We start from the raw sequence: 26,619 nt of genomic DNA, 5'->3' as shown, positions 1-26,619 counted from the left end.
TTTGTACTCTTTTTAGTCTCTTCTTTCTAGTTTGTAAGGTTGGAATACACATACGTAGAGATATTGGTGACATAAACGTATACCGTATTTCCCCATGTATAAGATGCACCTCAATTTTGGGGCCCAAAATTTAAATAAAGATGTTTTACAATAAGTTACTGAAGCAGAAGGCTTGACTGGTTGTGATTTTAGTGAGAGATCTCACATCAGGTCTAGAGGAGCAGAATTTACAGGAAGGCAGTGCTGATGCACAGCGCTGTACATACCATACTACATGCTGGGCTAAAATATCGGCAGTCAGCGGAGACTGGGAGGCACCCGATGGTCTTTTTACCTGAAACTGACAGATCTGTTCAGCGGGGACTCCTCTCTCATACCCTCACAACAGGGGTCATCTGGGCTCAATTATCGGTGGTCAGCGGAGCTGCCGGTCACGTGACTGACAGCTCCGAGACATCAGAGACTGTGGGAGTCGCCTGAAGGTCCTGCAAGCGCAGATCTGTTCAGCGGGGACTCCTCTCTCATCCCCTCACACCAGGGATCATCTTCTTCATTCAGGCAAGTAGACCCAAAATTTGGGGGGAAAAAGGTGCGTCTTATACATGGGGAAATACGGTAATTCTCTGCAGAAGATTATGGGTATAAATATGAGTTAAAATGTGTTATTTTGAATATTGTACAATATATCTTCCCATATGTCACTAAGGGAACCTTGTTTCTTACAGATCACATCATACACAGGGAGGATGCTGTTAGAAGAAACAAAGGCTCAGATTTTAACAAGGTTAAAAAAAAAAAAAAAAAAAGTAATATACCCTTGATCTAGAAGTGTGCTTTAATCTGATTGTCAGCACTGCTGACTGTACATTTTTGGCGTAATTGTGCTTAAGATACAAATATACTGAAATCATGCACTGTTAATACCCAAAGGTACAAGAACCACAGAAAGTTCGTATTTGGAGTTTTTTTTGGTGTTTTTCTTTTATACCTCTGCAGTTTTAGTAGACAGGTAATAAGCTACCAACTGCTTTACGTAGTGTACAGAATCCCGTTTAGTGGTAAACTAGTAGTTATTCCAACCTGAAAATTAGTGTTTTGTGGCTCAGCCCACAAGGAATACAGGTAAAATTCCAGTGAGCCAGTCACTCACTAGTAAGTCTTATATCTGATAGAGGTATTTCCCAATCAAATTCTCATCCGTACAAGCAGCCTCATTCTAATAAATGCATTTATAGAGGGATGAGCTTCAACCAGCCGTATATTAGTCAGATTAAAGACCCCCACATTGAGGCTGCATCTGTGCAAGACCACTAGTCGTTCTGGATGCACAGTTGCTGGAAAGTCCTCTACCCAGAATTCCTATCGTGTGTCACTTATTGGTTCTATGGGCTTTTCTAAATCAGCAATGAGAATGTGCACTCAAGTTAATGTCTTTTTTTATTACAAGTTTCCTAAAACCATCACCTGTTGGTGTTTATAGTTGCTTTACTACAGCATGTAAGGTGTCATTTTATCCTCAAACACTGGGACAAGAGCTCAATAGTCACTAGTATGGACACCTGGATTTATTAAATTCACACAAGTTATGTCAGAACTGAAGACACCGCTAGCATAACTTACATGCAACATGCACTGAGAGTGGTCAATTCAGCAAGATTCACTAAATACCTTTGTCATGTTCTGAGATGTCGTCCATTATGGTTCTATAGCCGTTGTTTTTCTTAGCTCGTGAGCTAACCACCCCCCAAAGTGAAAAGAGGCCAGTTACCTACAGGTTGCTAACATGGGACAGGGTTGTTATGAATGACAAATACATGGGACAGGGTTGTTATGAATGACAAATACATGGGACAGGGTTGTTATGAATGACAAATACTCACTGCACAATGGTGCTGCTGTATAAATAGGATTTACTACAGTGAGGGTACAAAAGAATACAAGGCCCACAGACACTTATCACCTTCATATAATATACATGTGACTATTACACTACCATCTAAACTTCACACAACACGCCTGTAAAAAAAAAAGTTACATACAGCCCCCACTCTGGCCCAGTGATAGTGTTCCCAAAATGTGTAATCTCTCTAAAGTAATCTGAGTAAACACAAACATACATGAAATGACAAGTCCCAGCACAATCAGACAGATTCCATGCAAGGAGCATAATCCCATGAAGGCCACCCAATTACTACACAAGGGACCCGATTCATTAAGGATCTTAAATTAAGAAGTTTCTTATTTCAGTCTCCTGGACAAAACCATGTTTCATTGCAAGGGGTGCAAACTAGTTTTCCATTTTGCGCATAAGTTAAATACTGACTGGAAGAGTCCACTTTACCCCAAAAGTAGCTCTAAATACTAACCCATCACACTCCTTGACCAGAGTCTTGCATTAACATGTAGCTTTGTTTTAAAGGCGCTACTCAGGATTTAGCCAAGAAGCACCAGTTATAACAAGCATTTACTATCGCACTGATGCTTAGCCGATGATGCCACAGACCTGGCAATTCACCGGTTCAAAGACAGTGCTTAGCGGACAAAGGCAACAGACACCAATGTTTGGGGAAAAAAAAACTCACTTTATTGATATATAAAAGCAGTCATAGAACATAGATTATACCACGTTTATACAGGATGCTCCCAATCCTCAGGTCAGAGAATAGATTATTCAGAACGGATCTTTACAGCATCTTCCTCCCTGAAACAGAAGAGACAATTATACAGGGCACAGGATCACAGGGACACTTTATTGTAACTACTGCAAAGAACAGCATCAGTTTTATAGTTTGACTTCATCAGCATCAGAAGTCTAACACACTTAAATCATCATTAATGCTGCCCCACACTGGTTTATCATATAGCAGGACTGCAACACACACACACACACACACACACACACACACACACACACACACACACACACACACACACACACACACACACACACACACACACACACACACACACACACACACACACACACACACACACACACACACACACACACACACACACACACACACACACACACACACACACCAAAGAAAGCCAGCAATACGTAGAAATCAAAAATGTATTAACATTTCCCAGCTATTCAGATCACGCCCATAGATTACAATGGAAAGTGTGACATTATATAGCACTGCAATCAACATTAGATGTAATACATACACACAGTTATACACTATATAACTGCTATACACTCTATATATACTATATAAACTCCAGCAGCCTTAATCAGTTACACACTAGAGCCCATAATAACACACAGGTATAACAGCCCCGCTATGTGCACCAGTCCAGTGTATAAATCCCTGGCTCTATAACAAACCCTACCCACCCACCCAATAGACATCAGCAGCTCCTGCACCCTACAGACACCGGACCACGCACAGCTCCCCCGGAAGCCCACCATCCTCTGCACTCACCGCAGGCTGGAAAGACCGAGCTTCCGCGGTGTGCTCCCTTATATAGAGCCAGTGCACGGTGACGCGTTTCCGGTGGGCGTGTCCGCGAATGTCCCCGTGACATCCGCTCAGCTAGACAGTAATGAGCCCATGGAACTACAAATCCCGGCATGCAATGCTCGTGTCTATATAAGAAAGGGCTGTTAGTGCTTGTAGCTCTCCAGCAGCTGTAGAGGCACAGTGACTGGTTATCATTGTACAGTGATAATATGAGGGATAACTGGGACTAGTGCAAGTAGAACACAGGTGCTGGACATTATTGTCACTCTTCTCAGGCCATAAAAGAGGGACAATGTGTGTGAGCTATCTAGATCAGTGTTGGCTAACCTGTGACACTCCAGGTGTTTGTGAAACTACAAGTCCCCCCCGCCGACCCAAAAAACGAGAGAGAGCTGCTGCGCTCCGTTTCGCCAGCGCTGTCCTATACAGCAGCCGCGGCGCTGTCTAAGTATATTCTGTACACCTGGAGAATAGTCACAAGCAAAAGCACTAGGACGAGTATATCTGGGGAGGAAGGTAAGTGCACTACCCACCCTTCCCAGTCTGCATTGAGGATTTTTTGCCGTGCTATTGTTATTTTGTTTTTTGCTGTTATTTTTGCTGTTTTTAATACACCAGTATCCAGTAATTATTGGCTTTCTTCTGGTAACACAAATTTATGGACTCCAGTGATACACCCAGCCCCTACTGGTACATCTAATCCAACTTAGCAGTGCTTGGATATCCAAATATCTGGTTTTGTTAATATTGTTTCTTTTTTTTAACTGTGTTCATGTATGCTTGGTTTGATGCCCAATACAGAATATACTTTATTTATTCATTTATAGATCTTTGTTACACATTACTCCACTCTGTTTCGCGCTGGGGAATTACGTATGTTTGGCATGGCTTATCTAGGAGTATAGACCAACTCCTATCTTTTTGTTCCCCTTGCTGCCTATATCACCCTCACTTGGAAAGCGCAGATCCCCTATTTCTCTTTTATTGCTGTATAGGACAGTGGCCACTTAGTTAGCGCAGGGGGGGGTTTCTAGAGACTCAGAAACCCCCCCTGCGTGCGCCACTGGGTTTGGGGCCTCTTCTATAGAGGTCCTCTGGTCCCAGAGGGAAGATCCAAAGGGCAAGTGAGGGGTGGAATGACAATGTGATTTCCATTATCCCAGTCCCACTCTCTGCTGCACAATGACACAATCACATCAACACACACTGGAGAAGAGCCGTAATGAAGCGTATTGTGTCATGGCACCCTGCCCCGCGAGGCCTGACAGTGTGGCCTAGTCTCCCAGGAAACTCCCTGAAATTCCGGACTCTCCTGGACATTGCAGAACAGTAGGAAAGTATTAGCTAGATACGTGATACACTGCTAGGGATAAGACATCAGATTATACGTTACACGCTCCATCACTGTTATGATTATAAAACGTTTGCACCACTTCCTCTTTGAAATATCAGAAGTAATGAGCCCTGTAACACGGTGGAACAAATACTGAGAATGACATACTGCATACAGGACAAGAGATGTGGTACTGTGCAGTTAGATATATCTACAGAATAAGAACAGATATAGATGAGAATTGCACCCAGACTACAGAATTAGAGATATGGTACCATACTCTAACTGTCCAGATTTCGACTAGAGAGGCATAAGTAGATGGGACTGTCCCACTAATCAGGAATTAGGGTAGAGGTTGGAGGCAGTCCACACGTTAAGGTAGCGCGATTAAGCCCCCCCCCCCCCCCCCCCCCTCACCCTTTCTCATTCACACTGTCATTTACACTGTCCCAAAACTTGAATGGTGCCTAATACTGCGAATTACATTCAGCATAGTTAATAAAAGAAGTGATACTGTGCAGTTATTCATACATACAGAACAAGAAAAGATAATAAGAATTACACACAGCGTACAGAACAAGAGTAGTAGCACTGTGCAGCTATACATACATACAAAATAAGCGCAGATACTGCAGATTACAAGAGAAGACAAGTGACACTGTGCATTTATCCATACATCCCGATGAATAACATACTGAGAATTACATCCATTATACAAAGCAAGAGAAGTGGTATCGAGCAGTTGCCCAAATGTACATAATAAGGATAGATACTGAGAACTACACCCAGAAAACAGGTCAAGAGAAGTGGTACTGTGCGGTTGATGTGCAATGTTTCAAAAGGGCCTTTTCCTATGACAAAAAGTTCAATTACAAATCTTGAATCATTGGCATTGCTCCTGGAAATCAGAGAGAGTGTAATGTGTGTACTTTGTGGTGTTTGTAACTGCGGGATAGTAAAATGATGTTATGTTGCTGCAGAGGAGAAACACAAGTAAAATGTGTCATTTACTCAGGAGCATTTGGCTATTTCATATGTTGCATTAGTGCTACTAATTTCTCTTCAACACTTGAGAGAATATTACATACTGTAATGGATACAAGAAGAACATAACAGGTCTTCTATAAATCTACCAGAGAGATTATCATCACAGTTAATGGGGACAAGGATTATCAGGACAAGTATAGAGTATATTTAAAAAAAAAAAAACAAACCACTTCTTACCAGGAGCTGTAATTAACTATAATTAGCTCTTATGATAATCTCTGCCTCTGGAGAGACAATGTCATTTACAGCCGAATTCTCTGCAGAAGTTTCTATTTTTTACATTTTTTTATGGTTTAATTTAATTCAATCATACCAACAAATTATTTCAAGGAAAACTATCACTAAGGTACAAATTTCTTATATTGTGTAACATTAAAGGTAAAAGAGAATCCTGTTAAAACCTTACCCTCCCTTTGCTAAGTTACCCGATATTCCCATTTATCCCCCTCCCTTAAACATGTTTTTATTTGTGTTCTTATTATGATTATTTAACATTTTTCTAATCCTATAAAACCTAATAAAAAAGTATTTACTCAAAAAATAAATAAATAAATAAATGAAGGTAAAAGAGTATTGTAATTTATTTCAGCAGAAAACAATTCAGAATTTTTATTATATTTAGGGGCCTATTCTTCAAGCCGTACACCATGCAGAAAGGCGTTTCGGCATATTTTAGTGTCCTAGTTGTTTAACAAAGGCCTAACACAGGAGGTATCAGAGATATCTCCTGTATTAGGCCAAGTATCACAGAATTTCAGAGTCTCCATAATTTTAAATGGGGACTGTGGTCTGGGGCAATTTATCAAGCCTTAGGGGTAAATGTATCAAGCTACGAGTTTCCTGCTGGTTTGAAAGATGGAGATGTTGTCTATAGCAACCAATCAGATTTTAGTTATAATTTATTTAGTACAGTCTACAAAATGATAGCTAAAATCTGATTGGTTGCTATAGGCAACATCTCCACTTTTCAAACCCGCAGTTTAGTAAATATACTCCTTAGTGTTATTTTCTTAGATTCCTCCTCTTTAGTATAGTAGTCAGTCAGCATTTTATTTTGTAACCTGCAGATGTCGCTGTTGATTTTGTGAGTAGAAACTCCAGATAGCAAAATACTAAAAAGAAGCTTCAAAATACCCGACAATTAATTCTAATTTGATTATATTAAACGGTTACAGTTTTTATGTAATGGTTTATTCTACAAACTCACCTATTTACAGACTGAGCACAAGTTATTTACACAAAGGATGCTCAAACATACACAGAAATCCACACTCAGTGGGCAAATTGTAGCGTCAGTTCCATAAACCAGGGAAAATACAGCTTTATGGAGCTTTGCTGGGACTCGAAGGAAGGTAAGAACCTGGTTAGTAACACTTAACAGTAGGTGGTGAAGCCGTTTTAAAGGATTAAAAAGTGGTCTTTTAAAATATCTAATTTGCAGTCAAAATCACAATGAATTTAAGAGGTGAATTAATTATTTAGCAAACTAGATTTTATTTTTTTTAATTAACAATTTTTTAAAGCATAATTTTTAAAATTAAGAACTAATTTTTCAAATATAAGATTGACACACAAAATAAAGAAAATAATTCTGCTAAACATTAAGCCACACCCACTTTTAAGACAACTAACTATACCCTTTACAACGCAGCGCCGCTTTAAATTTAATCGCCGAAGACGCTGAACACGTCAGAGTTGAAGAATCCGGACATTAATACATTTACCCCCAGGTGTTGTGAAACTACAAGTCCCAGCATGCTTTGCCAATATATAGCAGCTTATTACTGGAAGGGTATGCTGGCACTTGTAGTTTCACAACACCTGGAGTGTCACAGGTTAGCCAACACTGAACTATACGGACGATAAGCTGATATCTCCCCATATTTTCTTGCATCCACAATTTCACGGGCACAAATTTAAAATTAAGAGTGTGGGGCCTGGGAGTAGGGGTATAGTGATAGGTCAGACCTTAATAAAGACTGAAAGTCAGGGAGTTCTCTGGTGACATTATTACATAGGTAAACTCCCTCCCATAGTTACTATATGACTGGGGTCTATTATTTGTCACAACCTTTTATCCAAGTGGAGAAACTGGTTCCAGGTCAGTTTAATCATCACACCATGATTTTACCATTATCTATGTTACCTCTTTCCACTGACTCCAATAAGTGATCCAGATAATTACACTTACTACAACCAGAGTTAAGCTGGGTACACACCTATGTAATCTTACTTCAGATGCAAGTTCTGTAACAAAATCACCAACGATTGAAAGTCCCGATGAGCATGTGGATTCATGTGTACACACCTACACCATTTACCTTCAGATCTGTGACCTTCATCTCTCCTAACCGTCTGCTGAAAAGACTGTGACTCTGTACACTCTACAGATATCTTCCTACAATGCTGGTGGTGAGTGCGCACACACTTCCGCATTTGCCCGACATCGTCCCGTCGCTGATCGTGGTTTTTAGGAAGTTTAGAAAACCAAATCAACAGACGCAACGTGCTTTGGTAAGATAACACATGATCGTGGGAGTGTGCACACTCCTGCGATATCTGACCAAGCAGTCGTGAATCGTGTGGTCTGCACGATTATTGCATAAGTGTGTACCCTGCTTTAGTCTATGCATTTGTAAGGCATTTTTTATACCGTACATGAAAAGTCAAGAAACATTTATATAAACTGCATTGTGATTAATATTCATGTGATATGCACATGATATGGTTTTGTGTTTACAATTCCAGCTGCACTTCTTTATACATGCGTCAAAAGGAAGTTATTTTCTTGTTACTACTATTATTATTATTATTACCATTTATTTATATAGCGCCACTAATTCCGCAGCGCTGTACAGAGAACTCACTCACATCACCACCGTTCTGCCCATCTTGTTAAAGCCAAATGCATTTGTGGTCGCTTCTTAACTGCATCTCGTTGCATTTACAATGAGACGAATGTAAGATTTTAACTGCACTGATCTTCATCATCACCATTTATTTATATAGCGCCACTAATTCCGCAGCGCTGTACAAAGAACTCACTCACATCAGTCCCTGCTCCGTTGAGGTTTACAGTCTAAATTCCCCAACATACACACAGACTAGGGTCAATTTGTTAGCAGCCAATTAACCTACCAGTATGTCTTTGGAGTGTGGGAGGAAACCGGAGCACCCGGAGGAAACCCACGCAAACACGGGGAGAACATACAAACTCCATACAGATAAGGCCATGGTCGGGAATTGAACTCATGACCCCAGTGCTATAAGGCAGAAGTGCTAACCACTGAGCCACCGCGCTGCCCACGACACTGAGGAAAATAAGACGCCCTGGAATGGAACAAGAAGTGCTCAAAACAAAGCAGTGAAATGATAGTTAATCGCCTGTCTCATTTTGTACATTGAGTTTTCTTTTTTGCATCTTTCTACATACATTTAATTTGCATTCTAAATGCAGAATTTTTACTACAGTGTAAATGTAGCTATAGTGAGACCAGTTGCCTAAAGTCCTAACTGTGCTTTCTACCAATGAAGTTCTGCACATGAAATAGTTTTGAGAACGATTTTAAATCAGACATTTATTTAGTACATTCTACAAAATGACAACTAGAATCTGATTGGTTGCTATAGGCAACATCTCCACTTTTTCAAAACTGCAGTTTAGTAAATAAACCCCCGAGACTTTATCTGAATTTTTAATAAAACAAACACCTGAGAGATAGCACAAGACTAAAATAAATGGAACAAATCCCAGCACAAACATGTATACCGCCTGTTATGTTTACTAATGGGTAACATGATACAGCCAGGAGAACCTGACTCCTCAAGTGTCTGATTTTTCCACAGTGTGAATAGTAATCAACCCAGAGAAAGTGTGTGGCGATTGTTGTGTCGCTCTACCTGCGTCACTCTATCCATACACCCGCTGGCTGAACTGGGTGTAAACAAGAGCTGTGTACAATGCGGCCTATCACATTACACCTGCTGCTGTTATAGTTTGAGGCTGTTATGACAGGTTTACAGTCAGGCACCTCCAAAACTGATTGAATGATGGTGATTCCTGAGTGAGAGCTCATTCTTGTCATTACACCAATAGATTGTAAGCTCCTATACAGTGTGAATATTGAATCCTCAGATTGTAACCTCCTTGCGACAGTGTGTGATCATTATACCACTAGTGTCAGTTCATTCTGACAGTGCCTGATCACCATGTCATTAGATTGCAAGCTCCTTGTGATGGGGTCTGTTCACCTCACCATTAGACTGTAAGCTCTTTGTGACAGGGTCCTAATCAACAAAACATTAGAGTGTAAGCTGCGTGTGTCAGAGTCAGATCCCCACATCATTAGATTTTAATCTTTTTGGGACAGGTTCTGACCACTAAACCATAAGCTCTTGGGACAGGGTCTGTCCATTAAACCACTAAACCATAAGCTCTTGGGACAGGGTCTGTCCATTACACTATTAGACTGCAAGCTCACTAGGACAAAGGGTGACAATAATACACTAGCTTGTAAATACCTGAACGCTGTGTGTTCATTTGATTACTAGATTGTACACAGGTTTGTGCTCATTATACCACAAGACTGTAAGCCCCTTAGGGCCGAGCCTAAGTACCACACCATTAGAGTGTAAGCTCTGTGTTTCAGGGACTGTTCCTTCTCACTATTTGATTGCAAGTTGTTTGGGACAGGTTCTGACCACTAGGCTATAAGCACTTGGAACGGGGTACTATCAAACCACTAGATTGTAAGCTCTTGGGACGGGATCTTACCATTGCACCACTTGCAAGCCTCTTAGAACAAGGTTTGACCGATGCATGAGTGTCTTGTATAGAGGACATAGCTGCATAATATTAGAGTGTAAGCTCCATGTGTCACAGTCTGCAACAATGTATCAGTACACACTGGAGGCCGTGGGTGATCTCTGATGTCACGGGTGGGCCGGCTCCCGGGGATCCTCCTACAGGAAGAAGCTAGATTTGCAGACACATTGGGCAGTAATGGAGGAAGGGAGACATTGGATCTGCTCGCTGCTCTTATAGTCACATAGGACGGGGCCCGGGGGCATCACAGCCCCAGGAAGGGCCACAGTCATTGGTGGGGGGGTATCCTGGGAGCAGGTATGGGCTGGGCACTGCTGAGGGGGTTCCTGTACCTGGGACTCCTGTTCTGCCAGATGGTGAGTGATGCCAGCTGTGTGCTCATAGCCAGCACTTATAGTGTATATAGTGATCCATGTGTATTATATATACCTGACCACCTGGGGTACTTCTACCCTGCTCCCTGTATGTATACATCAGCCTGTGTATTGTGTGTGTGTGTGTGTGTGTGTATATAGTCACTTACCTGCCTGTACTTACTGTCTAGTGATTCATGTGCATTATATATACCTAACCACCTGGAGCACTTCTACCCTGCTCCCTGCATGTATACATCTGTGTATGTGTGTATATATATATATATATATATATATATATATATATATATATATACACACACCACATGGAACACTTACCTATGTATATATTTATTTACCCATGTAACCACTTTTCTGTGTGTATCTAATTGTGCATTATTACACTCAGATGGAGCACTTATCTATGTATGCACTCAGTTACCTGCTTGCACTTACTATCTATAGATTTATGTGTGTGTGTATATATATATATATATATATATATATATATATATATATATATATATATATATAATTTGCCTGTGTATGTATCCCACTAAGCACTTGCATCTTTGTGTAGATGTCCATATTGTATGGGTAATTTATCTGCCTATCTATTGTGTACTTACCTGTCAGTCTTGTGTTTGTAGGGTTGGCACTGCCCTAGGCACTGTTTACACTGTATACAGTAAATGTGCCCCACGTAATCTTGCTCCTCAACATATCTCTGCACAAGATGAAACTTAGATCACATTTCCGTCAGATTTAAGTTTCATACTGCCATATGTTATGTGCTTATATGGTGGCCTCTATCTCCCTGTCTCTGTTTTCTTATAACAAAGTACACTATTTACATGTCCTAAATCATATGAATCTCAGTATTATCCTTTTTTAAATGTTAAGATTAGCAGAGCAATCACAAGAGTTATTTTTGTTACTATTTAATTTAATGATCCTTAAACTGATAAACGTGTGTTACATGGGATTGCAGGTTTTTTCATTATTTAGATACACCGTTCACAACATGAGATACCCAAACGCCTCATTCTGCCCTTGCTACTGTAATTTGCTGGGCACGGAAAGCAGAAGTGACTTTTAATATATTTAATACATTACAGTGCAGGTTGGGTTATAAGTTATAGAATATGCGTTTATACAGCTATTTACAGAAGTTTAATCATATATTAATGTCACAGTGTATGACCTAAAACAGTGTTGGCTAACCTGTGATACTCCAGGTGTTGTGAAACTACAAGTCCCAGCATACCCTTCCAGCAATAAGCTGCTATATATTGGCAAAGCATGCTGGGACTTGTAGTTTCACAACATCTGGAGTGTCACAGGTTAGCCAACACTGACCTATAACATGCTTGAAGTTCTCCTCTGCTTCATCATATTATCATTGCATGTGACATGCTAGGGGATAACTCTTCTTGTGACTGTGGTTGCTAGGTTGCAGTTAGTGAGTAGTTTTAGTATATTTTACATTGTATAAAACCAGTGTTTATTAGTGCAACCCATTGTCTATTGCTTTCCATGGCAGGCTCTGATTTGCCGTTGGTGTCCTGTATTCAGTTGCAGACATGTTTCCCTCATAGACTTGGCCTCCTGCGTTGTCATTTACATAGTGGGGATCACAGATGTTGGTAAACGCCGATATGTTCGGGGGCCACCTTCTCTCAGAACGGTCACCATCTGGCTGATGTAAAGTTTCCATTGACATGTGCCTCTCCAGCTGTTAGTAGAGCATGCTAAGACTTGTAGTCCCCCCCCCCCAACAGCTCAAGAGCCACATGTAAGTTACATCTGCCATAGCCAGAGATCTGCATCCTTTTATATGGCGTGCAAATATTTTTATTTCCAACTTAAATTAAATATATATATATATATATATATATATATATATATATATATATATATATATATATATATATATATATATATATATTAAAAAAGTGATCTTTATTATCTTCCTGTACCTCTTCCATATGCTGTGTAATAACAACTTGTGGCCTGCAGGTGTCGCTGTTTATTTTGATGACTTTTAAGTTGTTTATTTGCTGGTTAAGGTTGTTCCATACTCAACTGTTATAACCTAACCTGCTTGTTACCAAAAGATGCAACATTGACAGTAAACTGGGGAAATCTATGGAATGAATTCACCGCCAACAATAAGTACCCTTTAATCAGCGAAAAATGTAGAATTAAAGCACAAGTAACACCACTATCTGGCCTCAGTATATATGAAAGTGGGTGTATTGCTGAGTGTATTAATATACCTGAAACTAGAGTGTTTTTATTTAGCTAAATATGTCTACCATGCCTTCTCTGGCTCCTAAGCAGCAGGTTGTCATGTTAGGAAGGAGGTGCTTCTCTAACCGGAGCCAGCTGAATCTGCAGTGCAAAAATGTCCTGTGCGGATAAGTATCAAATCAACTGACAGAAATAACATCTTTTTGTCCCACCTGGCAATGTGAAAATGACGTGTAGTGTAGCCAGAAAAACGAGCCGTGATCCAGATCAGAAGCCTTATAACAAGCCCTGCATCGCCATGTTTGTGATTACCTCATGTTGGGGTAATATAAACATTTGTATTAGAATGTTGAGAAGTCTGTGGGGCATTTACTCCTTTACATCTGTACTAACATGGCATTGGATGCTGAGGAGAATCACATTTAGTTGACTCTTCACTCTCCTGTCATCTACCCTTTATGTTGTGACAGTCTGAGTGTATTGCTGCATCTTTGTGGTACCAAACTTTGACACTACCCATAGTACTTAATTTCCGGAGACATATCCACAGAGAATTCTTTAAAACATGAAGCTATCACTTTTTTTGTTTGTTTCTTTGAACTGCTCGTTATAGAACCTAATTCTCAGTGTCTATTCTTATGATCTGTGCTTTGAGGTATTTATAAAGATGAATAGATTCTATCTAGGTAATGTGTTCGTCACTGAGGCCTTGGTAATCTGCGCAGCATGTGATATGATCACTTGAACATGATGTAAAAACACATAACTCAACAATAATTCATTTAAAAAATCTCATGAGATCAGCATGTAACCATTTTTGTGTTTATTTTAGAGTTTGACTCACATTTCCATTATTTAAAACCCCAGGATCTATTTAAGTAGCGCTTATTTCCCAAGGAAAAGATATGGGTAGAATATCGGTCTGCATAGGTGATATCATTTCATTTTGTCCTCTGCAGAGCTCTATAGACAGTGATAGCAACAGGATCGCATCCTCCTTCCAAGTGGACAATTGGTACAGATTTATATCACAGTTATTTTGTTGGCTCCATTTCCTCCTTTCACATTGAGTCAGGGTTATGTCGTTATTTCTGTAATGGTCTCGCTCAGGGCTGTCATAATAAAGAGCCATATTTCTCATATGTGATTAGACCTTGATTCCTGCAATTAATGACATTAATTCCACAGAATCCTTAACGAGAGGAGACCTTGATTATGTTCTGGATGCTGAGTTTCATATTAGTCAGGAAGCCTTAGATAGTATTAACACATTATTTAACGGCTACCATGACGTTTATTGTATGGCTTTAGGAGCAGCAGAACTGACACTGTGCAGTTGGGACAGTGTGTTACTATAGGTTGTCTCTATATAATTATGTGTGTGTATATTTTGTGTTGTTGTAGACAATAAGTGGTGTGTCGCTTTTACCTTTTATAAATCTGTGAATTGCCATTACCTTTCCCTGTTCTGCTCTCTGAACAAACACAATAGTTATCGGATATGAGGCGGATCGGGTTTACTGACCTGTGACGACAAAATGTTAATTTTCTGTCCTATCCATGCTTTTAACTGGAGCCTGATCCTACAATTATACGCTTATATATGGACATTTATTTTACTTGTAGACCACGGTGGAGACATCTGTGACTTTCTGGTGCTGTTTTGAGTAGCTCTAGTCCTGTACGATTTTGCAGTTAGTTGGTTGATACTTTAATGGTCAGTCAGGTCTTAGTAAAATTCTAAACAGGATTGATCTTTCTATTGTGAACGGTAAGATTGTATTTCTGCAGGTAGTTAATCCCTGTGACTAATCCACGGTGAGCAGAGAGCGCAGGTTATCGCTGGGCCGCTGAGTGACGGGATTAGGAGACAGATGCTTTTTATTTTGTGAACCTTGATTGGTAGGAAGTACCAAACGGGTAACACAGCAGTAACCCTGGTCAGAGGTGCTTATGGAACTGGTTCACAGGGGGAAAAAAAAGGTTCTGTAACCTAGAGCGACCAATCGGATTCCGTCTCTTCTAGTCAATACAGAATGAAAGCAAACGCGTTATCCTTAGCAAGCACAACACCTTTTTATTCACATGTGCACCAGTTGTCATGTATGTCACTCAGTGTCTGACTTGCCTGTCTGCCATTTTGTTCTGTGGCATCTCCTAATGCAGTGTTTAGCTAGCCTATGACACTCCAGGTGTTGTGAGACTACAAGTCCCAGCATACCCTTCCAGCAATAAGCTGCTATATATTGGCAAAGCATGCTGGGACTTGTAGTTTCTCAAACACCTGTAGTGTCACAGGTTAGCCAACACTGTCCTAATGTAAAAATGTTTACTGGAAGGCACATCTAAATGACTCTGTTTAATTTCTCGACAAATAATCCCTGATTTGTAGACAGAATCCGCCAATCCTGTCAGATTTCGCCCTCTACCCGGTCTGGTGGGCATAGGTCTCCCTGTACCATGTAAGACAGGCCCGCTTCAGTCTCAGACTTCCTCCTTGTAGACTGGAATTTTGCACCCCAGGGGTAGGACACAGGCTCTATCCATATAATATAGAGATTATTGATCCTTAAATCACACGTGTGTGTGTGTGTGTGTTAACACGTAGAGTAAAGCTGAAACACTATAAAACACAGGACCAGCCACGTATTTTAAAGATCAAATAAACCGGTTTAATGATTCTGTACAATAAATCATCACGGTGGGCAGAGAGAGCTTTATTGTGGGTGTGAGACTGTTATCTGGGTAAATCACAATAGGGGCTTGTTTAACGCCATGTTACCTGATCTTCAGGCTGGGGGGGGGTGAATTGGGGGCAGATAGCGATCTGTGCAGGTGAACAATCCCTGTCGTGTTGTGTGCAGTAACTGAGCCTTCGTTCCGTGCAGAAACAGTGTTTAGCTGATGCTCCTATTACAGATCCTATCAGGCCCTCAACACTTCGCTCATTGGGAATTAATTTAATCAATCCAACCTACCTAAACTAACTCTTCATGATAAGATGTGCTAGTAATGCTGAACACGAGGACGTTACAGAAAGTTGTGTGTACAAGTAAGATGTCTCTGCAACATTTTTAATAACGGGTTATTTAAAGAAGAAGAAAAAACCTGTATACTGAAATAAAGGTGGAAATTGCTAGAGGACAAAAGGGCTCCAAAACTGATTTAAAAACTGATATAAAACATCTATTATTTCTAGGTTCCCGTTGTCATTATTTTACTGCTCATTGTAAATTGACTGGAAAAGAGGAACCTGCAGAAGGCTATAGGGGAAGTCTGTGTCACATCTTGTGAGTGCCTTTGGCAGTGGTCGGGTTAAATAAGGCAAACACCATGGAAATATTACTGTTGCTGGGAAAGGCTGGCAGTGGATCCTGTAGGTGGAGGTCCCTGTTTGTTTGGTTTATTTTGTTTTTTATATGACTGTTTATTGAATTTTTAACTGGAAAACTGAGGAGGGGAGGACAATGCGATCATCTGTACAGAAATGATGCTTAGACCACAATCCTCATAAATTCATATTGTCCATTATTCTTGTATAGAATCCAAAATATTATAACAAAAATAAAAAAACAAGTTGTGGAAAACTGACAGATATAACGACTGTATATACAAAGAAGAAAATAAATAAAATGTATGAAAGGATGGTGGGGGTGGGGGTCTAGGATTGTAGGAAAATCCTTGCCGTGAGTGCAGGGATCACCGATTGGTCATCCTTCCCTAGGAAACCACCAGGTTTCAAGGTTTTATAAAGTATGCATCAGGAGTAGAGGGGACACCGGACCTGTTGGGACTACGTTTAGGGATTATGAATAATATGGGGGCAGAGGAGATGAGTGAGTGAAGGTGGGGCAGATCATTGTGCAGGTTGACTTTAATAAAATAGCCAAGGGGCCTAAACCTGAGACGAACCAAACATAAGAAATAAGGGAAAAAACAACGTTGGGTTCAGACGTTTCCTTTATTTGGCTATGAGGCATTTTACTGGGGCAAGAATATGGGAGGCGAGTGATTGTCCGCTCCCTCCAGAGGGTGGCATCAGAGGAAGGACCAGGGGTTTTTAAGAACCTGACATGGGAGGAACGAGACTAGAGGGCCTCGGACCTTATCCCAGAAGGATGAAATCTTGGGGGTGTGTCCAGGTTGCCCACCTTTTATAGGAAGGTGACGGCCCATTCACAAGGGACTCCAGACCACCTACCAGTGTAGGTCACAGCTGTCCAGGTCACAATAAGCCTTTAAAAGGTCACATCCAGCCCCCAAGCTGACATCAAAACTTGCATAATAAACTGATCATTCATACAATGCTTGGCTCAGTACGGTGTTGTCGTCTCCGATGCCCGGGGCATTCTTGTTGGGTACTTCTACTGTACATTCCAACAGAGCACAAGGCTATGGCGTACATGCAGTAGAGACATATAAACTCTCCACTCAACGGTTAATAAAATAATATTTTCATGTTCATGAATTACGCAATGCTGGATAGCCTGTGGTTTTGCTCTGCATGTAAGCTGCTGGTAGCACTTGTTGTGTGGACCTACGTTTTCACCGGTCATACAACACCGTGGCTTATGTTGGTGCTATACTACACAAGTCTCATTGTCTGGTAATAAAGGGGATCTGGGGAAGATCCTGAATAGTAGTGTAAATGCTATCTTGGTAGACTAATAGGAATATTATTATTTATAGATATTTCTTCTTTTAGAGAATATTTTATTTGGGGGGCAAATTCCCCTCTATTTCTCCTCCCCTAGTTGGTATTTTCCAGTCACTTATTTACTCCCACGGTAAAATAATAAGGGGGGATGTTCGGATGGGCATGAGCTTGTTACTAATTTAGGGCACGTTCAACTACAGGACAGCATCAACTCTATATTGAGCTCTGTGCTGAAGAAAAGACCCCCCCACCCCTCGATCAGGAATGTGTGACGGCCAACGTCTACCCCCTCAGGGAGTCTTCACTTATAATTTGTTATTGAGCAATTGTACAAAACATAAAAAGGAAAGTGAGAGGAGCAGGAAGATCACCCGGAAATATCACATTCTGCCAAATAACTGCAGACGTTTAACCCCTGCAGCTCCTGGCGGCTAAAAGGGAGTTGGGGAACATTACCTGCAATTACCTGGGGGAGGCTGGCAATAGATGCTACTCTGCTGATGCTTCATTTGCTAATTTACAATGTAGTATTTGACCGTAACAAACCCATTTTGTATGTTTGTTACAGAAAGATACATTTCCCTGCAGAGATAAGCAGGTAAAATAGAGCTGTATAATAATAATATAAAAGTTAATTTCTCCAACTGCCAGGCCCTTCACAGTGAACAATTTAAAGCCCCCATAGTGTAGACTTTATGCCCTATTAATTACATTTCTGCAAAGTTTTTAAGATGATCCAAAGAGTGTCAGAATCTTACACGAGGGTTAGACTTTTTATCTTGTGCAATTGCAAGTCCCAACGTGCCCGGCCAATCGGAGAGCCGCAAATTGCGTAACCCTGCTGTAAAATCTTTGTTTGAGGTTCAGTTGAACCGCCAGGGGTGTTGCGTATAGATTTGTGATGCATCGAGGGGAAAGTGTCCTTTCTGTAGTAATTTCAGGTACACCCAGACAATTATCTAGTCCTTATTGTCAATTGCAGAATTTACTGTACAACTCATTTACTTCACAGCGATGGAGTAAGTTCTGACAGCAAAGGGTTACCTGCGGGTCTAATGCTAAACACAGAGCAGGTGTTCTATGTGTGAGCGCTTTCAGCCCCCGCTGTCTGACCGTTAGATCCGTCAGTCCACGGCAAACATTGCAGGTGCAGCCAGTTTGTCTACATTTGGGCTTTTGCCCACTGGAGCAGCACAAGATCAATCTGTTGGGTTTTTATGGGAAACAAACATGTGTTTTTCGTGGTTTCTGGGCTATTTTTGGCAGAAGCCGAAACCGTGACGAGAGTCCGGCAAACACTGGAAACTTGTTTGATGTATTATAACAGACTAAAGAGAATGAATTGGTCTGTGTTGGTTTTACATCCTCGGCGAGACAATATATGTGGGTACAGGGAGATGCTCTTCAGACGTCGACTGCAAAAGTTGTCCAAGTTTTCTTGATGTGGGCCAGATTTATGTTGTAATTACATACAGATTAATCCTGGTAGACTTGTTGCACAGTCAAAACTCTTGACATTTTCATTTTTTATTTTTTTTTAAATACACATGGCTTCTATAATATAGCTGCTATCTACAGGCACAAATATTGATCTTTTGTCTATGTGAGGGAGCATCCAACTGTGGTATAAAATAAATAAAATTATACTACAGCTTCTTGAGGCTTTCAGACCACAATTGCTTATATAAAGATTTGTTAAAGGTGGCAATTTTTACATAGGGAATAATATAGTGTTTGTTTTTGTGGGTCGGTGATTGCATTTTTTTTTTCCTGTTTTTTTGTTTTGTTTTTTTGGTGTAGGTTTTCTTCTGTTTGTTTTGTGGTGGTGTTTGCACTCCCTCCTCCTCCGGGTATGCCACTTGACCTCCCTGTGCTAACCAGAGGATGTCATGAGGTGAGGTTCAGTTGGCTGGGGAGATGCGAGAGAAGGCTCGGCAGATCGTCTTTTGCCCACTACCACCAGACTGCTTGTTCCGACACCATGGACATTAACATGGAGTTGGTCTCCTCTATGCTGCTATAACAGCCCCCACACGCCTCTCTGGAGGCTTTCCACTAGACTTTGGAACGTTGTTGTGGGGATTCGAATCCATTCAGCCACAAGAGCATTCGTGAGGTCACAGGCACTGATGTTTGGGATAAGGCTTGGCTCACAGTTCATTCCAAAGGTGATGGAGTTGAGGTCACGGCTCTGTGCAGGCCATTCAAGTTCTTCCACACCAAGCTTGGGGAAAATTAAAACAGGAAAGGGACTTTCCCAAAACTGCTGCCACGAAGCTGGAAGCTCAGTTATTTAGAAAGTCACTGTATGCTATATCATTAATATTTTGCTGCACTAAAACTAAGGGGCTGAAAAACAGCGCCAACCACACACGGGTAGGAAGCATTTTTTGACACCTGCCAAAACCAGGTTCGTCACTTGCATTTAAGGTGATCCAACAAGTCTATTAGTTGAATCCTTGCCGTGAGTGCAGGGATCACCGATTGGTCATCCTTCCCAGTATATAATACTCAAAATATATGATCTTGTTTAGAAGCCTTGAAATATATATCTAGTATTGCTTCCGTCTCTGGTCTGCTCCCTGGAAGTGTGAGCAATCATTCACACTGTATTAGTCTCCCATTTGCCGTTCATTCCAGTTTCCGTGCAAATAGAAAAGGGTCTGTACGGTGTAAACGATATAGATTGAGATTTTTCTTTCCTACCCTACGCGTTTTGTTTATTAGAGACTTCGCCAGGGAATAATGTCTTATGTATTGTATCATTTTATAGCCTATTTTTTCAGGATGTCGGGTTGTCCGGTGTGGTTACAATTAATTCTGCAGGTGTTGTCTAATTGGAAAAGTTAATGCTTGTCTTCTTAGATGTAATAGATTAACAATACATAGTATTACATATTTACATAAGTAATCGATTTGTCAACCACATTTGAAACAAAATTACAGTCAGAGGTAATATTGATGGTTTGATTAAACAACTATCAAATAAAGTGACAATTGCAGCTTATTTCGTTCAGACCTAAACATACATAAGACAGTCGGCTTTGCTACCTTTTAATAGTTTAATCAGAACTGTCATTAATCTATGTGGAATGGGCGTTCCGCTCCAGCTGATGTTTACCTAGTAAACTTCGAAACATAAGCCGCTATTATAGATGTTCACCTGCAACTATCGGGGCAGAGATCAATTATTTGTACAAGTGAGACAGCCTCCACCCACAGCTTATACTAACTCATTAGCAGCAAAGGGTAATTACCAATTAGTGGGGCTGTATTTTACGACTAAATAATAGAGAATCACATCAACACTTATTTTAATAGGTGGGATTAAAAGTAAAAAATGTAAATCGTTACTAATGAAGCGTGTCGATTTCAACCGTATGAGAGTAACGCCCCTATTAATACCACAGGATGAATTTTTGGGTAGTGTATCTGTAAATTGTACTTGGTGGGTCTGTAACTGTGTTATACAGGTATAGACTATGAATTCATGTTATAGTAAAATACCCATTTGGATGTTAAGTGGGTATTAGGTTGAATTAAATGATTCCTGAACATGAGAGGTACAGATCAGATGATCTCGATGGAAAATAGAAGTAATAGGGGTATATTTACTAAACTGCGGGTTTGAAAAAGTGAAGATGTTGCCTATAGTAACCATATTTAATAAAAGAAAAAGAAATGATCTAATGGGGCACTCTAATGGACAAAAATTATTTTTATTTAAGGTATTAATAGTCTGTTAAATACTTCTTTATTGATTTTATATTAAAACATTCCATTAGCGAAATATAAAATTTGAATATGAATACCACCCTGAATAGGAATAACTGATAAAAAGACAAAAATTAATTTTTCTAACCGCGACACTGCTCCAATTATAAACCTAACTTAATTGTCTTGTGTGTAAAAATACACATTTATAAGTCTTTTGTTAACACCACATCCCTATGAGAGAAAGTCATGTTGAATTTGTAAACTTTATTCATGCATCATATCAAATGACAACAATATAGAGGAATTGGCTTAGGATAGTTGAAAGGCACTGCAGTATTCAAAACACATGGAGGGACTAATAAGATCCCTCTTATTTCCACTATGTCCTGCACATTGCCCTTAATAGTAGCTTAAGGTAATTAGAATAAATAATGTTCCCTTATAATAGCCTTATAATTTAGATGGCTGTTTGCCCTAAAAAGGTATTGATATTGAATACAGATGGAGTAATGGAATGGTTCATACTCTGAAAGACCATCCCTCAAGATACACTTTATAATGTTTCTGCTACTATATGACTATCCTGCACTATTGCTGACTCGCTTGTGCCACCTTCTAACTCAGCGGGCAGCGTGGGTATTTGACTGTCTATACAAACTAATTCTAGCTAAATAGCAGGGACTGGTTTTGGTAGGAGCAGCGAGCGTGACGCGCATTTCGCTAAGGCTTTTTCAAAGGCAAGCAGAAACATTATAAAGTGTATCTTGAGGGATGGTCTTTTAGAGTATGAACCATTCCATTACTCCATCTGTGTGTGTGTGTGTGTGTATATATATATATATATTTTATATTATTTTTAAAAAAATATATAATTTAATAATAATATAAATATAAAAACCCTACATAAGATTGATTGTGGCCAGTATCTGGTTTCACCCTGTAGCCCAATGACACTATATATATATATATATTTGTCACTGGGCTACAGGGTGAAACCAGATACTGGCCACAATCAATCTTATGTAGTGTTTTTATTATTAGACAAAAGACTCCATTTCTGGTGAGCCTGCAGGGTATGCAGAGTTGTGTGATTATATATAAATATTGTATTATAGGATTAATAAAGTAGAGGAATCCTCTACTTTTTTTAATCCTATAATACAATATATATAATCACACAACTCTGCATACCCTGCAGGCTCACCAGAAATGGAGTCTTTTGTCTAATAATAAAAACACTACAGAAGATTGATTGTGGCAGGATCTAAAGATAATATATCAAATATTAAATTGTAAAATAAGTGCAAGTCCTACTGTGCTCCAGGTAATCCAGCCAGTGATGCCGGGAGATATGAAAGGGAGGAGGTGCTGCGACCGCGCATGCGCAGCAGCTCCATTTCGCCGACGGGGAGATGTACAGCAGCCGCAGTGCTGTCAAAGAAGCGTCCGCGGCTGCTGTACAGAAAAAATATTGGGTATGTTTAAATCAAGCAGTTTGACTGAATCGCCTGGCGTGTCAGTCAAACTGCCTCCGCGTGTCACGAGTGACACACGTGTCATAGGTTAGCCATCACGGCTCTATATTGTCATTTGATATGATGCATGAATAAAGTTTACAAATTCAACATAACTTTCTCTCATAGGGATGTGGTGTTAACAAAAGACTTATAAATGTGTATTTTTACACACAAGACAATAAAGTTAGGTTTATAATTGGAGCAGTGTCGTGGTTAGACAAATTAATTTTTGTCTTTTTATCAGTTATTCCTATTCAGGGTGGTATTCATATTCAAATTTTATATTTCGCTAATGGAATGTTTTAATATAAAATCAATAAAGAAGTATTTAACAGACTATTAATACCTTAAATAAAAATAATTTTTGTCCATTAGAGTGCCCCATTAGATCATTTCTTTTTCTTTTATTAAATATGTTCCGAGTAAACCAATGATCGGGTCCACCTAGCCTCTGGTGGTGTAGTGAATGCTTTGTAGCTAGACTAATATACACACCCCGAGGAATTGTATGGGCTACCTGGTGCCGTTTCCTTTCTAGTTGCAAGCCTATAGTAACCAATCAGATTCTAGTTATTTATTTAGTGCATTCTACAAATTGACAGCTAGATTCTGATTGGCTGCTATAGGCAACATCTCCACTTTTTTGAACCCGAAGTTTTAGTAAATATACCCCATAGTGTGTATAAGACAGAGGCGAGGGTTAGAGGCCTGGTGGTACCAGTGTTTTCAATGTGAAGATCCATTGTACTTCAATCTGGTTTTAAAGACTTATTGTAATTCTCCCCCCTCCAATGTTTACTCACCGTTTGAATCCCTATAAAACCGAGGGGTCCTTATTATGATGGATCGTAAAATGGTTGGATGGGCTGTGTGTTTCAACTCCCAGTCTGATGTTGTGTTCTGCTTAAGTTTCGGTTAGTCCTACCCATATATTGTAGGACACATGAACAAGTGATTGGGTAAATTAACTCCATTGTTTCGCAGGGTGATTGTTGAGTGAATTTTGAATTTCTGGTTAGTTTCATGAGAAATAAATTAAATTATGGGTTTGGTACCTGTACTTCTGGTAATTCTACAGTCGTTGTACTTGGTGCAATTATAGAGATCTTTTATGTTATTGATTGTGGAAAGCCAATCATTTTTTCTTCGGCCTGACTTTGAGGAGGTGACTAGATATCAGTTTATTTTCATATTGGGTCTGAAGATGACCTTAGGTCTATTAGGGAGAACTTTTTGCTAAGGTTTCATCCTTTTAGTAGTACGTGCCAATGTTTCTTAATTATGCCACCCAATTTTCTGTCTGAGCTTCTGTATTAGGTGATGAGAGGGATGAGTGTTTCTCTCTCCTACTGTTTTGTTCTACATCTTTTTGGTATCCTAATAAGGATTTTCTCCTCATCGCCTTTTTTCTAGTTTTTCTACTTCCATGAAAGTTGAAATTCAAGAAGATGTCTCTCAAATTTTGTGAGCTGGGAACAGTTTCTTCTAAGCCTGAAAAATTGACCCAAAGGACTTTTGTTGAACCAATTTTTCATTTCACTAGAATGGTGATCTGAGGCTTGTGTGCGACTGCACCGGCCATGGAAATGCGATCCTTGAGTCTCCCGACAAACGTTTTTTGTGCTGACGTTGCTTCCATAGGGAGACGGTAGCAGGTGCTGCAAGCTATGTCAGATGATGTGTACGAACTTCACTAATCGGCCATCTTGTTCTTTGAGCTTGTGTGGCGTACTGCTGAGCTGCTGTTGCTTCTAGATATTTCCACTTCACAATAACCGCTTTCAGTTGAGCAGAGCAGAAATTTGATGAACGGACTTGTTGGAAAGGTGACCTCCTATAATTGAACTTTCCAGAATGACCCATTCTACTGCTAATGTTTGCATGGCTGTATGCTGGATTTTATGCACCTGTTGGCAATGGGTGCGGCTGAAATGGCCAAACACACTAATTAGAGGGGGAGTCCACGTACCATTGGCCATGTAGTGTGTAAATGAATTATAAAGTAGTCTATTCCTTCATGTTTTGCCGTTCAGGAAAGAAATATTTTTTCTATTTGCTGTAGTTATAATACAACGTGGAAAAGGCTTTGTTTGAATATTGGAGTCGCAGTGGATGCACATTGAACAATATTTACTGGGCAGTTTTGTATTTATCAACACTTAGTACAGGCTTACGAGAGGGATTCCATATTGTCAGTCGGTCCTCACCTTTATTGTGACTAATGATAGAAGATTGTTTGGTTCTATTATCGCTGGCAACCTGGAGGCAATTTCACGCTGCTGGACTATTTTTAAATTCTTTTCATTTGGCAGTTTTGCGAAATGTTCCGGTAATTTCACCATCGTTTGTTATTTGGAAACGTGTTTCATCATGTATGATGTTTTCATGTTGCTGACACAGCCTAAATTGTTTTCTCCTATGGATGGGGTGCAGTAAGGAAGGGATCTCTCCCGTAAAAGCATGGACTGTAGAACATCCACTTATGAAGCATCTAGGGATAGTATCCCACACAATAGACAGACGGTCTCCTGTGCTTGTAATGTGATTGTTCCACATATTAAAAGTGTAGAGATGAAGGAAGGAATGTCTGCAGGAAGATCGACGGTACTAGACTGTCCAATGATAGGAGTACCTACAGTAGGTAATATATAGATCTCCCTCTGTTGCCTGCAGTTATACTTTAGTATAAATCTTCCGCTTCTTGTATTTATTGATATGAATATAAACTAGAATAATTTTGTGCTGTATTTTACAATTGTTATCTCTTTGTAGTGATTCATCTCAAACTCTGTTTCGATCTCCACTATATGAATAATAAGAAATGAATATAACTGGTGTAGAGACCATTGTGTCCTCCCATGAACAGGCTCCGTTCCTCTGTGTCCACATTAGAGCGCAACCCCTTGTGTCTCACAAACCTCTCCGTCCTACCTGCACATTGTTGTGAATAATACAGATGCTTTGTTTTCCCTCTAGGATGGCGGCAGAGGGAGCACCGTGTCCCTGCCAGAAACTCTGCTGTTCGTCTCCACCCTGGACGGGAGTCTCCATGCCGTCAGCAAGAGGACCGGCGCCATCAAGTGGACTGTGAAAGAAGGCAAGTGACAGTGTCTTCAATGAATCATAAACGTGTCTTGTAAACGCTGATCACGCGTGTGGTAGACACTTTGTCTACAGCATGAGAAGGTCAATGTGCTCATTACAGTCCTCTATAGTTTTATGTAGATGTTATTTACTATTTTATAAATGTCTTTATATGCGTAACGTCGCCATATTGACGTTAGCAGAGGGCATGCTCGTAATGGTTTTTGTTTTTGTTTTGGTTTTTTTGGTTTTTTTTTTTTTAAAACTAATCTTCAATAAAAATGTAAATCTTGCAGAGTAACGCGCATAAAGAATTGTGTATATTCTACTATACAAAGCAAGATCATTTGTCCTGTGTGTGTG

At 40.0% G+C, this 26,619-nt stretch overlaps 1 protein-coding gene, 1 long non-coding RNA gene and 1 other non-coding gene across 3 annotated transcripts in view; 1 reads left to right on the top strand and 2 right to left on the bottom strand.

Moving 5' to 3' along the window:
- Window positions 1-2,398: 2,398 nt before the first annotated feature.
- LOC142095526 (small nucleolar RNA SNORA50) lies at window positions 2,399-2,534 on the bottom strand. Its single transcript, XR_012677792.1, has one exon. It is a non-coding gene; the product is annotated as a small nucleolar RNA SNORA50 (small nucleolar RNA).
- A 27-nt stretch (window positions 2,535-2,561) lies between these two features.
- LOC142160552 (uncharacterized) lies at window positions 2,562-3,061 on the bottom strand. Its single transcript, XR_012693272.1, has 2 exons — window positions 3,023-3,061; window positions 2,562-2,869 (listed from the first exon to the last, which is right to left on the bottom strand). It is a non-coding gene; the product is annotated as an uncharacterized LOC142160552 (long non-coding RNA).
- A 7,764-nt stretch (window positions 3,062-10,825) lies between these two features.
- The window catches only part of ERN1 (endoplasmic reticulum to nucleus signaling 1), a 33,943-nt gene continuing 18,149 nt past the window's right edge, over window positions 10,826-26,619 (top strand). Inside the window, exons 1-2 of the mRNA XM_075178096.1 lie at window positions 10,826-11,031; window positions 26,149-26,269. Of these exons, the coding sequence (XP_075034197.1) occupies window positions 10,975-11,031; window positions 26,149-26,269 (178 nt within the window). The 5' untranslated portion in view covers window positions 10,826-10,974. The remainder of the gene's footprint in view (window positions 11,032-26,148; window positions 26,270-26,619) is intronic.

This window comes from Mixophyes fleayi, chromosome 6 (assembly GCF_038048845.1).
Source record: "Mixophyes fleayi isolate aMixFle1 chromosome 6, aMixFle1.hap1, whole genome shotgun sequence".
In the NCBI taxonomy this organism is placed as follows: Eukaryota; Metazoa; Chordata; class Amphibia; order Anura; family Limnodynastidae; genus Mixophyes; species Mixophyes fleayi.
This window is presented reverse-complemented; position numbering and strand designations above follow the sequence as displayed.